The following is a 13,926-nucleotide window of genomic DNA, read 5'->3' on the forward strand; positions in this document are numbered from 1 at the left end:
GGTGGGGGGGGGGTTGAGATGTACACAGACCTGACCTCTACCTCAAAAAGTAGAGTGGTTGTTTCCGTAAAGACCTTGTCAGATAATATGTCAACTATAATATAAGCGGGGTTGTGTTTACCAGATAATATTTGGGCATATTGTCTAGATCTTCATTGTAGGTTGCTTTCAGCTTGAATCGGATCATGTAAATGACCCAAAGAGTAGACACCAAAGTAGCAAAATCCAGAACAGTGTGAATGTCATGTTCCATCATAAAGCTACAAAACAATCTTACAGCTAGAAACATGGCTGTGAGCTCTTGTGTCTGCAATGAAAGGCCTGCCAAAGGCAGAATGCATCCATTTTAACTTCCATAGAACAATAAAAGAACACAAATGTGGATCATAACAAAACATTGTTTCCATTTCCTACTATATACCCTCAAGAGAATCTCTCACAAATCCTATTCTAAACCCTATCATTCTTTTTCTACCATCAATGCTGATTAGATTACCTATGACCCGTAAAAAAAACCATAGATTTCTATTAAAAGAACAATGCCATTGATGTTATATATATAAAAAGATCCAAAAACAATTTGCTAGTTTTCCCCATTCAAAAAGCTTTGATCATTCAACCAGTGTTATTACGCAAGAACACATGAAGAAAACCGTTTTGGATAATTGCATTGAAAGGATTGGATTTTGGTGGTTTGAAGGTTGTTTTGCTCAGTTAACCTTGCAGAGAGATCGGCTTTTCATCATGCACCTTGGAGATGCTTAATTTCACTTTCAAGCCCCATTTAAACCGTAAGTTTTCTTCTCTCTGTTTCTTTAAGATTCTTGATTTTGTTTTTAGTTTCAAATTTCCTAGAAACTGCAATAATAATGCAAAACGAAAAGATTTGTATGCATGCAACATAACTATAATCTCGAAAGAGTCAAACTGAGCATTCACCATCTTCAGTCATGAACCCTAATTATAACACAAACACTCACAACGAAACCCCCAATTGCAACAACATAGAATTGAAAATTGACCTGCATGTGATCTAGTAATCGCAATTATAATCAACAGAGTCATTTGAAACAACCAGAAATGAAAATTGTGAAAATGCTAAACAGAAACATGAAACGCGATGTATGAAAAATCTGTAACACATACCAGAGCATGTTTTTTGTGTGGTCAGCTTATAAATGAGAACAACGATACCAGCGGCATGAACAGATTCAGATGCAACGAAGAATTGATTGGTGTCTTTGATCAAGTATCTGAGAGCAACGAGGGAAGATATAATAAATGTAATACCAAAAAAGATCTTCACCTTCATCGATTGCCTACGAACCCAAGCGAATAGCTTATTTACTGCCGAACCCCTTCTCCGCCCCATGATCGGTTAATCAATCAAATTAATGACTCAAAAATGGTCACGGCGATGATAAACCACCTCCTTCTCCTCCCTCTTCTTATTAATCTCGCCGGAGAGGAGGCGGAGGAAAGAGACGAGGATTCAGGGCGGATGAAAACGATCAAGGTGGTTTGGCGTTTTTGAGTGTGTGTGTGTTTGGGAGATCTTGGAAGCCATTTTTGTTTTATTTATAGACTTGTTTTCTTGTTTGGTTGCCAAACAATTCAACGGGTGAGAAAAAGAGTGTGCCCAATTTTTCGTTAACCCACTAATTTATTCAAAAATAAAAAATTTTAAAAGTCAAATTACGGATTTGTCCTTACGATTTTCGGGTTTTCTTGGTTTTGATTCCTACAATTTATTTGTTATACGGACCGATATGGCCCTTCTGCTAATAACGATTAACTTTCATTCGTCTGAGTCTTTTTGAACGAGGGTAATATAGTCATTTTTTATGCTTGAAATTGTGAATATGTGATGGGTTATGTTTAGAGATGGAATTTTTACCTGTAAGATTTGGCATCTGACCATAACTGGAACAGGATTTCCCGGTTGGGTAGTAATGGAGCGAAGATGGGGATTTATTGTCATACCTGAAACCGGGTTTGGAACAGGGTCGGGATGACATTATCCGACCCTGGTTAAATTTTTTATTTATTTAATCTATTTATATAGTGTGTGTATAAATAAATAAATGTAGTGATGTTTCACTATAATTTTTATCTTAAAATACATTGTTTTTTACTACCCAATGGGATTCCTACCCCTGAATCCTTCGGGGATTTGTTGGGGTGGGGATCGGGGGATGCATTACCTGTCTAGTAAAAGAAATAGTAAGGATCAAGAATCTTATATGATAAGTGAAATAAAAGACTTTTATCAAGTAAACACTTACAGATAAAAGTAACTTACCAACAATTCAATTTGATAGCCAAAATGTTACTCAATAAGATAAGTGAAGATAATGATTATTATTAGTAAACAATTAGTCAACAACCCTTAAAAATCAAAAGGACAGTGTAAAATGAGAGTTTATTGGGAAAAAAAGTACAGGTAAACAAGAGAGGAAAGGTGAATGGACGAAAACAGCCTCATGTGCTATGTGCACGGCTGAGTTAGGAGAGGCTAGTCGATGTTCGTTTGGTCTAAGAACCGAAGTGCAAACCATAAGGTCTTTTACGTAATAAACGAACTTCAGAGGTCAAATCTGTAATTACTGACATATCGTAATGACCAAAATCGTAATTTACTCTAAAAATGATAAATAAATACAAAGGAATGTTGTTTATTGATTGTTAGGAAAATAGCTCAACGGTTTAGTCACGAAGTCTAATGAGTTGATTGGCCTCTTACTTGGACGTTTTATAACAACCTTTTGACTTTAAAAAAATGCCATTATTTTGGATTATTTGTTATATTTTTCATATCTTTATAGATATTATAAAATATTTGATAAAATCTTTTAAAAACTATTTTTTATGCATTAAGTACTGTTTATTGATGTATATTACTTAAAAATTAAGATTACAAGTAAATTTTACGTATCTCTATGTTTGAATTCATGTAATTAAATGCAGATAAACATAATTAAATACTGGATACACTACTAGAAAACTGGGCATTTTCGGCGGAAGTCAAAAAAGTCAAATTTTATTGACTTCCGCCGGAAAAATTAAACCGGTTACATTTCCGGCGGAATTGTTAATTAAGTGTTAATTAATCTTTAAAAATTAATTAATAAGTGAAAAAAATTTAAAAAAGATAATTTCCGGCGGAAATTTTTAAAAATATTTAAAAAATAAATCCGCCGGAAATAATTTTAGAAAAATAATTTTTAAAAAATAAAAAAAACCCTTTTAATTTTTTCTGGCGGATTTCCGGCGAAAAATTTAAAAAAAAATTTTAAAAATAAATCCGCCAAAAATAATTTTAGAAAAATAATTCATTCTTGATAGATGATAGATATTGTAGCGGATTCTATAAATATTTCAGCTTGTGAATAACTAAATATAGCAAACTTCATGCTTTTAGGGTGCGTTTGGTGCGCAGACAGGACTGGACAGGACAGGACAGGACGGGACAGAACAGGACAGGACAGGACAGGACAGCTGTTCAACGTTTGGTAAGACAGGACAGGACATGATAAAACTGGTTAAAATGACCAATTTACCCCCAGTGAGCTGTTTAGTGTTTTTTCACTACGAAATGCATTCTGGTAACACTGGTCCTACTACCACTACAGCCCTAATAATTCATCAACAACAACAACAACAACATTCAGCAATCATAATCAATGTAAACTCTCGAAATAAATCATAATACTTCATTAAAATCCCTAATATGTACTTCAATTAATCAAGTTGTTGGCGAAATCGAGTACGAAACCACCATCAAAATATAATTCCTTACTTGCATGAAACAAGAAGAAAGGTATTTGAAGAGCTTCTTCAAATTCGTGATGTAGTTGCTGTAAGAAGCAGCAGCGGCCATCGGAGAAGCAGCAGCGACGGCCATCGGAAGAAGCAGCAGCGGCCATCGGGAGAAGCAGCAGCGGCGGCCATCGGAGAAGCAGCAGCGGCGGCCATCGGAGAAGCAGCAGCGGCGGCCATCGGGAGAAGCAGCAGTGGCGGCCATCGGAAGTCGCCGTCACCGGTCGCCGGTTGAGCGGTGGAAGCGATGGAGGAGAGGAGAGTGAAGGGGAAGAAGGAAGGTATGCGTATGAGGTTTTTGAGGGTAAAGTGGTAAAAAGTTTCTTGTTCTACTTAGTTCCATGGGTAAAGGGTAGACAACCTTGTCCCACCCTTGTTCTAGTTTGTTCTAGTTAGTCCCACATAAAACCACACCAAACATAGGACAATTGTGTTCTGTCCTGTCCTGTCCCACCCTGTCCAACGTACCAAACGCACCCTTAATTTACAAAGGTTTTACGCAGAAGTATATGGAGGTGGCCTTACATTTGGGAGAATCTAAGACGGTATGCAATTCAAATTCATTACTTTAACCCTTCAATGAATTTTTTTTTGCTCGTTTATTTCTCCTTTTTTTTGTAGTTGTTGCTGGTGACAAACATCATCCATTGATGTTGTTTTAGGGGGATGTTTACTTTTGACTTATTGGGCTTAACGACTCAACGGGCTTATTCAGACAGACATTGTGGGTTGTTTACTTGCAGCTTATGAAAAAAATGTCAACTTATTCGCACAGCCCATAATGCTCACTTGTCCAGGTCCAGCCAATAAAGTAACCTCTCCTAGCCCTCAATTAAAAAACATGCGACCTCGACCTCTGTACGATGTCTCTCTCTTCTCGCCTCATACCCTTACCGCTCCAGTACCGGACGACCTCTCTTCATGAGCTGACCTCTCTTCCGGCGACTTTCAAGCCACGATGATCTCAAATATCATTCAGTTTGAAAACGAATTTATCAAAAAGGGCCGTTGTAGATCGGTCATTTCTGTCATTTAGATTGTTGATTCAAGAAAAAAAAACATTTTTATTCGAACAAACAAATTTATCTATATAGAACTTAATAGAAAAATTGGTAAATAACCCATTAGTCTAATGGGCCGTTTACCAAACACTTATCCGATAAAAAGTGAATTCGAGAACACCTGTATAGTTCCATCCCATCCGGTCTGTATATCAAATACTAACTTATAAACGCTTTCAAACTATGAAATACATTTCGGGCAACTTTCAATTTATTTAACTTTTCAATTTTATTTAATTGATTAACTAAAAAATAATCTATTTTCATCCAACGGCTTGAATTAAAAATGCAAATATGCAATCAATGGCAATTGGCAAATCTAACGGCGGAGTTTCAAAAAAAAATTGAGGATGAAAATGAAAAGGCTGTAAGTACTTTTTGATTCTATATCTCTGCTATGTGTTATGATCACATGACCAATAACCAATTATGTTATGCATTGGTTGATTCACAGGAAAGGGAATCAAATGATGATGATGATGATGATGATGATGATGATGATGATGATGATGATGATGATGATGATGGTGATGAAGTAGAGGTGATGACTGATGAAGAAGGATCTCCAGATGAGGTTGAAGTGGTGGCTGATGATGAATAGAAAAGATTTTTGATATTGGTTTATTTTGTTCATCTTTTTTGTTTCCATCTTTAAAATCTTGTCATTTGTGTAGGCTAAACTAGAAATCTAATACATAACTCTTCATTACACTCTTTTTGTGTAAAACCAACAAGTTTGTTTGCTCTCTCTCCCTACACATCTACACATCAATAATTTAAAAAATAAATTCGCCGGTATTTTTTTAAAAAAAAATTAAATCTTTTTTTAAATATTATTTTTTTAAAGAAAATATTTAATATATATATATATTTTTCTGGAGGATTTATCCGTCGGTATTTTTAAAAAAAATTTAAATCTTTTTTAAAATATTATTTTTAAAAAAAATTAAATCTTTTTTTAAATATTATTTTTTTAAAGAAAATATTTAATATATATATATATTTTTCTGGAGGATTTATCCGTCGGTATTTTTAAAAAAAATTTAAATCTTTTTTAAAATATTATTTTTAAAAAAAATTAAATCTTTTTTAAAATTTTATTTTTCCGTCGAGAAATGTTTCCGGCGGATTTCCGACGGAATTTTCCGCCGGATTTTTTTTTAAAAATTAATTACTTTTTAAGTTAATCAAGATTTTTTAAAAAAACGGGCGAAGATTTTCCAGCGGCCGTAATCCGCCGGAAACGGGGAAAATCCGCCGGAAAAGCCGCCAGAAAAACAATCACTGGCGCCCTTTTTCCGGCGGCCAAATCCTAATAAAAAATTAAAAATATATTTAAGATATTCATTAAATTCTAATAAAATATTAATTATTATATTTATAAAAAAAATTATAAAACCAAAAATATATGACTTCATTACTAAATCTAAATTAAATTATAATAAAAAATTAAATTAAATAAACTACACACAAAAACAAGAATTTTTAAATATTTAATTTGATACTAAAATCAATAATTTTTTTTTTCAAAATTTATGATACTTTCAAATTTATATTTTATTTAAAAAAAATAAAAACGTTATCGTTTTTTCAGTACTACATAAAATCGTATTATAACATTGACGTAGACAACATAAAACGAAACATTAAAATCAAGATATATATCATGGCATTGCACGAGTACTATTCTAGTAATTATAACAATATGTAAGGAGACATTTCATACCTGATTCAATGGTTGAAGTTGATGAAGAGGGTTTAAATCCATCTTTCGTAGGATTCGAACCGAAGCCTTTTGTTTATTTGAATGAAGTCGATTCACTCCTTTGTCAATTGAACTATATGTCTAAAGACAAAGTAAAAATTTTGTTATAATTAAAGTTCGAACATTAGGGTTGGGTTCCGATGAGACGGTAAGTTACGTTGAAAGCGTAAGAAGAAATCTCTACCCTTGGATCAATTTTAATTTTGTGTCAACACTAATGAGGTGCATCAAGATACAACAGATCAATTCTTTTCTAAAATGCATTTTATGAGTGAGTATGAGATTAAAAGTGATCAAAAATTTAAATTTCATTTTTCATTTCCCACCTTAACTTTTTTCCTCACACAATCATTCGGCTCAAACATTACAGTCTTTTTTCCTTTTTCTATATTTATACAATAAATAATATTAAATAATTAAAATCTAATCACTGACTAATCAAATAATTGTAATAAATGATATTAAATAATTATAATAATAAATAGGTATTTGGACCAACGTTTTTTTAAACATGATATTAAACAATTAGAATAAATGGTAACTAGTTTGACTATAATTTTATTATCCGTGATACCATTTTTTTACATTTGAAATTTACAGTCTTTACAGTATTTTTGTTATGAAGATTCATATTTTTTTACCTTCACAATATTTTGCTGTAAAGTTTTAAATGTAAAAAAGTGGTCTCAAGTAAATCCTGTCCATATTTTTATGAGTAAGGGGCTCTCTATTAAACATTTTTCAGATAAACGTTTATCGAATCATTACTTGACTCGTATACACAAACAATATCATTGAAAATTGTATACATAAACAATACTACAGTTTGAAAATACATAAGAAGCAAACTTTCAATAACTATTCGGTCCGAATAATTAAGGCGGAAATAACCGATTAGGGTACGTTTTATTTCTTAGTAATACATTTGTGTTTGAGGTTTCATCTTGTCGATATATGTACGACTAGTGGCTGCATCAAATCCTCTGATTGGTCTCGAGGGTTTGATCATAGAGCTCCGAAGAAAGTCGTGGAGTGATGACCACTTCAAGCGGTTTCACCTTCGGCAATGCGATTCCTAAGCCCTCGCTCATATCCACGGGCATCCCCATTGGTGTTGACAAATCAAACCCTTGAAGTAACCGAGCAAGTGTCAAATGAATAACTTGCAAAGCAAACGAGCTTGCAGGGCACATTCTTCTTCCGGAGCTGAATGGAATGTATTTAAAATTCTGACCCTGATAACTTACGTTTGAGTGTTCCTCAAGAAACCTCTCTGGTCGAAACTCATGAGGATCTGACCAGACTTGTGGATCGCGATGTAGCTTCCACACGTTYACAATCAARCGTGTCCCYTTRGAGACATGATAKCCMCCGATATTRCARTCYTCAATGGCCTCAYGAGGTCCCGCYAASGGRCCTGGTGGGTACATYCKWAGTGTTTCCTTMAYTATGGCTTGTARATAYSGTARGTTTTTWATATCWGATTCTTCCACCCATTTCTCTCGTCCTACATGGGTGTCCAGTTCTTTCTGGACAGCTTGTAGGACACGAGTGTTGTTCAATAGTAAAGAGAGCGCCCATGTTAACGTCTCGGCAGTGCTTTCTGAACCGGTCAAAATGAGAATCTATGAAAATTATATGTATAATATAGTTAGAATTGGGAACGATAATAATCCGCACGCTATAAAAGCCAATAGAAAGATGTTGCAAGGATTTTAATTAGAATTTGTGAATTTTGTAGTTTTATAACAAAATCAGTTTTATAGGATGTCAAATATGTCTAAATGTCATAATAGACTACTTTATAAGACTTGGGTTTATAAGCACAAACAAATATACATGGGATGTTATCAGTGTCAGAAAACACAGTTTTTTAACGACATTTTTAAATAACGTCGTATAAAAAACCTAATAAAATGTTTGATTTTAAAATTGGCCTTAAAAACTTGTTATTATGTCCAAAAACGTTGTATAACTTTTTGTAACATATTTTTATAAAACACACATTTTTAAGTCTTATAAAACAGTTTATTATGACATTCATATATTTCTGATATCTTATAAAACTGATTTTGTTGCATTGTATATAGAAAGCAAACCAAGTTAACGAACCAATGTCGTTGCTTTGATGACGGTGTCACGCCCGTGGCCGAACATTTCTGTATCTGTCGACGACAGGGTTGACAACATCACATCGATGAAATCGGTTTCTTTATCGCCACCGTACTCCTTTCTCTTCTCGACATGTTCGTCAAGCCACTTTCCGAGGATGTTATCGAGCTCCTTTGCCGCTTGTTTCATAGCCTTCAAATGCCCTCCGATATCCATCCATTCCAGATTCGGAATCACATCCGACACAACAAAAACGCCGCTAAGATACAACCCTTTCTTTATCGCTTCTTTCACCCTCAAGTCTTCACCGCCACCTTCATCGCTACGCCCGATCGAAAATCTTTTTCCGGCCAACATTTGTACAATTATATTGAACATGGTATTCTCGAACAATTTCACCATCTCAACTTTCTGGTCCCCATTCTTTACGGTCGACAACATAAAGAGCTCGTTAACAAACCACTTCACTTCCGAGTTACGAACATTTTTTAGCTTTTCTAACCGCTGGCTCGTTAACATCTCCAAAGTAACCAACTTCCGAATCTCTCGCCAATACGGTCCATACGGTGCCAGTGCAAAAACGGCTTGGTTATAGCCCATGTACCGGCTAACCGCCATATTGGGTCTAGTTGCAAAATTCCGGTCATTTGTGGTGAAACATTCCTCTACCATCTTCCAATTGCTCACCACAAATGCTCGATAGCTACCGAGCCGCAGAGAGAAAACCGGGCCGTAGTCATCGGCCATTTTTCCGAGGATTCGGGCCACCGGAGCTTGGCCATGAAGATGGTGCAGGTGACCTATAAATGGCAGTGCACCTGATGGTTCTGGAGCAACTGGTTTGATGTGGTTTCTTGGGTGGTTTCTTATGCTTCTTTTGTGGGTATAGATTAGAACAAAAACGAAAAGGGCTAAAATTGGAAGAAACTGTGAAAAGTATTCCATTTTTGGTGGTTTCTTTGTTATTTCTGTAAATATAAACCAACTGATGCTTTCTATTTATAGGGAGATTGGAATTACGTTGATTTAACGACTTTTGAAAAATCTCCTTTACTAAGTTGTCACGTTTGGTTTGGTTTGGTTTGGTTTGGTTAATACCGTGAATTTTGTATATAATATTATTTTATTAGTCTAATAATTAATTTAAAAATATATATATAATAAAAATCAATTATGAAAAAAGTCATGAGACCAAAAAAAAGAGGTTTTTATCAAGGGTGTAAATCATACGAGACAACTCGCGAGCTACTTGAGATCGACTCGGTCAAAACTCGACTCGAATAGGCTCGGCTCGAACTCGACATATTAACGAGTTGAGTCAAGCTACTCAATACTCGACCCGAAAAACTCGTGAGATACTCGATTATTTTATATATAATTAGTTTTAAAATATAATCAGTTTTTATGATAAAATTTGTAAAATATAAATAACAAAAGATGTCTTATATTTTTAGATATTTAAACAAAATTATGCATTTTTTTAAATATAAAAATTAATCAATTATTTTTTATTAAACTCACAATTAAAAAAAAAACTATAAAAAAGGTTAGTGAAATTGTCCCATATTGAAAGAGAGATGGTAAAGAAAATGAGAAAAGATGTTATAAAAAGAGAAAAAAATGGATGAAATTTCTAGCTTTGTCTTTTTGATGATGAAGTTTGAAGTTGATTCCTTTAGTTTTATAAAAATTAAGAGAACACTTTTATGTTTTAAAATTTATAAGAAAAATACCCAAAATTTTCATAAATTTCAACGGATGAGTTCGAGTTCAAGCTTGATTTGAGTTGCAGTTTGAGCTTGTTTCAAGCTTGATTCGAGTTCGAGCTTCAGAAATAGATACCGAGCTTAAGTCGAGCATAATGATACTTGAGCTCGACTCGCATCATTTATACCTTTATTTATAAGTCATCCTATTAAAAAAAATTATGAATTTTTTTAATTTAATGAATTGATAAAAAAAAAAAATTATAAGTTAAAGGAGATTCCTTTAGCACCAACATCATGGATCTTGTCGCTCTCAGGACCACATGACGTTATAATTTTATTTGTCGTACAAGAATAAGACCCACCGATATCATAATCTTCGGTATCTTAAGAGGTCAGGGGTTTAAACCTCATTAAATATAAGGAGGGTGTATGAATTATTTGTTGTATTTGCCGTATATAAATATTATACACTTCAAAAAAAAAAATATATGTAGGGTTGGTTAAAAAACATAGAAAAATTTTAGGGTTTTAATTTGAAATTGGTAGTTTAGTAATTTATTAATATTGTCATATATTTCTGTATTTTGTTCTACATATTTTGATAGAACAAAAGATACATTTTTTTTATTTCATTCAATTTCGTCTTGTCTCATTCTAAGTAATATCAGACTGAAACGTTAGACTATGTTTTTGTTATGTTTTGTCCACATATAAAACGCACATAGGGAACTGCATTTATTGGGAGGACAAGTGGGTAGGATATTTGTCATTCTGATGGGGATTGGTTGATTCAACTATAAAGTATTTGAAAACTCTTAAAAATTATTTTTTATGCATGATGTACTGTGTATTAATGTATATTACTTAAAATTTAAGATTACAAGTAAATTGTGCGTAAGTACAATTTATTAAAACTTCATTTTTGAATTCGTATAACTAACTGCAGATAAACTTAATCAAATACATGATAAATATCTCATTTTAAATAAAACAAATCTAAAATATAATTAAGATAATCATTGAAATCTAACAGAATCATTATCTTTATAAAAACATGATTGTTAAGCAAAAAATAAACTATTTCACTATTTGACCTAAATTGAATTAAAGAAATTGTATAAAAAAACGAGAACTTTTAAATAGTTAATTTGATATTAGTATCGATATATTTTTTTTCAAATTTATTTTTATTCAAAAGTAAAAACTAATTCTTTCTCAAAGCAACATAAACTGTATTATATCAACAGAGACAAAATAAAATGAAACATTAAAATGAAGATGTTTATCGCTGCATTGCGCGAGTACCATTCTAATATTAATTAATGCAAATATGAAAGAAAATAGAAAATGAGCGATCGTTGTATTAATGTTGTTTGGATGTGACTCATATCGACAGATACATGATGTGAATATTCATTCGTGTTTGTTAGATAATATATAAAAGCAGACCAACAAACCCACTTAATAATACATGGAATATGATATATGCATACCTTATTTCTACCTTACGAGGTAAAGATACTGTTTTCGTATAGATCCCAGTTTGTGAAAAGTAAAACTTATTATCTGATAAAAAAATTCGGTTTTTGAAAATTAGACAAAAGTTTGAAAACAACAGTTTATCAGATAACGTGTGCAACATGATACTGGCATGGGCAACATGTGAACGATTTGTTTGCGTTCGAATTTAACATCCTAATCACATGTACAAAAATCTTGTACAATTGGTTACGTGATGAACAGATCTTGTTTTGTTGTTAATGATTTTCGAATTGTACCTAAGGTTGTGAGTTCGGTTCTTCTAACAATATTTTTGCTGTTACTAATTTTCAGAATTCGCATTGTAGGGTCTGAAGTTAATGCTTTTGACTGGACCTGGAGCTTAAATTCGCATTCGTCGTCAATTCATGTGGTCCAAATCCACTTTCGGTATTTATTTGACTGTGAGCTTTCTTTTTTGTACTGGGTTTTTTTTTAAAACATAGAACAAATAAACTTTCACGAGTTACGTCTTTAATTTATATTTTTACAGTTAGCTTGTTAGGTACATATAAGTTTATTTTTCAAAAAGTATAGACAGATCAATTTAGGGTATATTTGTTAGTAGCTTAATGACTTTTGGGTGGAGCATTAAGTACATGTATCTTTACCGATCAACCAACTTCTAAACGTTGGAGTAGATTCTAAAGAAATACCACTTCCTCGTAAATTTATCTTGAATCGGGATCTTTTGAAGCTTAATATGACTTACAACTTATACGATCAACTATAGATGACTATTTAGTAGTGATTTAATGATATAGAAAGTGGTTTATTCAGTAAGGTTCTAAGGAGCTTTATGCAGAAATTCAAGATTTTAAAAACATGTCACTTTCAATTAAAAAACATGTTGTTTTCATCTATGAAAAAACCATCTCAAACAAAGCTGCCCCGATCTATATAGACAGATTAATCCACACAGACAGTTTTATCCATACAAAATTTAATGAAAAACCTAACCGAACAACTTCTTAACCTTTCTTTGAAATGGAATCCTTCCCGTTTTAATTAAAAATTAATTGAAAATTTACCATTAGCTTGTCTAGTAATCATTCGTTAATCTCCGTTGATCTCCAATAAATAAAATTTATTTATCAGCATTCATCCTCTATCATCATTTTTTTTTATCGATATCTAATTTGCTATTGTGAACTTTAATTTTTGTACTGGGTTTTTTGAAGTAGGGACTAAATACGTTGATACGTCTATTATTTATATCTGAACGATTAAGTTCTAGACCACATGTCGACATGAGTTTACTTTTGAGTAAACTATAATTTATGTGGTCTACATGAATCTACGAAAGTGGTCCCTAAACTTTAATAAGTACAGTTATTGTCCTTTATTCTTACATTTATGCTTTGAAAATCAGATCTAATCGTTAACTCTGTTAAAATTTTCCATTAAATAAAGGGTATTTCATTATTTTTTAAGTCCTTTTTTTCTTTTTTTATTGAATAGTTTCTAAAATAGAGTATGTGTAATACCAAACACTAATTTAATAAAGTCCAACCATAACTAAACATACAAATTTGAAGGAGGCAAATGAATTTAACAACATTGATCCTCATCTTCATTTTCTTTTTTAGGTTCCATTTACCAAACCCTTATCCAGATACACGTTTACCAAGTCACATTACCTTATCGGATGAATATGGTAAGAACCAACAATCTTACCCGGTAAGAGCGAAACAATGACCAAAATCTTACCTGATAAATGAGGGCAACGACGCTAACCATGGTAAGCGCGTATTAGATAAATTGTTGCATACGATGCCGTTTTAGTGAACTGAAATTTTACCCGGTACGTAAATGATAGTGTTAAATTTACTCGGTAAACATTTATCGAGTAAATGTTTAGTAAACGGCCCCTTACAAATTTAATTTGGGTTTTCTGATAATTGAAGTATAACTCTTGACT

The 13,926-nt window shown here is 32.8% G+C and overlaps 2 protein-coding genes across 2 annotated transcripts in view; both read right to left on the reverse strand.

The window, feature by feature from the left end:
• The window catches only part of LOC112518088 (putative ER lumen protein-retaining receptor C28H8.4), a 3,960-nt gene extending 2,434 nt beyond the window's left edge, over nucleotides 1-1,526 (reverse strand). Inside the window, exons 1-2 of the mRNA XM_025125654.1 lie at nucleotides 1,147-1,526; nucleotides 122-321 (exon numbers count right to left, since the gene is read on the reverse strand). Coding sequence (XP_024981422.1) covers nucleotides 122-321; nucleotides 1,147-1,372 — 426 coding nt within the window. The 5' untranslated portion in view covers nucleotides 1,373-1,526. The remainder of the gene's footprint in view (nucleotides 1-121; nucleotides 322-1,146) is intronic.
• A 5,936-nt stretch (nucleotides 1,527-7,462) lies between these two features.
• Nucleotides 7,463-9,723, reverse strand: LOC112518580 (cytochrome P450 82C4-like). Its single transcript, XM_025126329.1, has 2 exons — nucleotides 8,758-9,723; nucleotides 7,463-8,270 (listed from the first exon to the last, which is right to left on the reverse strand). The coding sequence occupies exons 1-2, from the start codon at nucleotides 9,700-9,702 to the stop codon at nucleotides 7,620-7,622; spliced, it is 1,596 nt and encodes a 531-aa protein (XP_024982097.1). The 5' UTR covers nucleotides 9,703-9,723; the 3' UTR covers nucleotides 7,463-7,619.
• Between the last annotated feature and the right edge of the window lie 4,203 nt (nucleotides 9,724-13,926).

Source organism: Cynara cardunculus (genome assembly GCF_001531365.2).
Source record: "Cynara cardunculus var. scolymus isolate 2C chromosome LG 9, CcrdV1, whole genome shotgun sequence".
NCBI classification, from domain to species: Eukaryota; Viridiplantae; Streptophyta; class Magnoliopsida; order Asterales; family Asteraceae; genus Cynara; species Cynara cardunculus.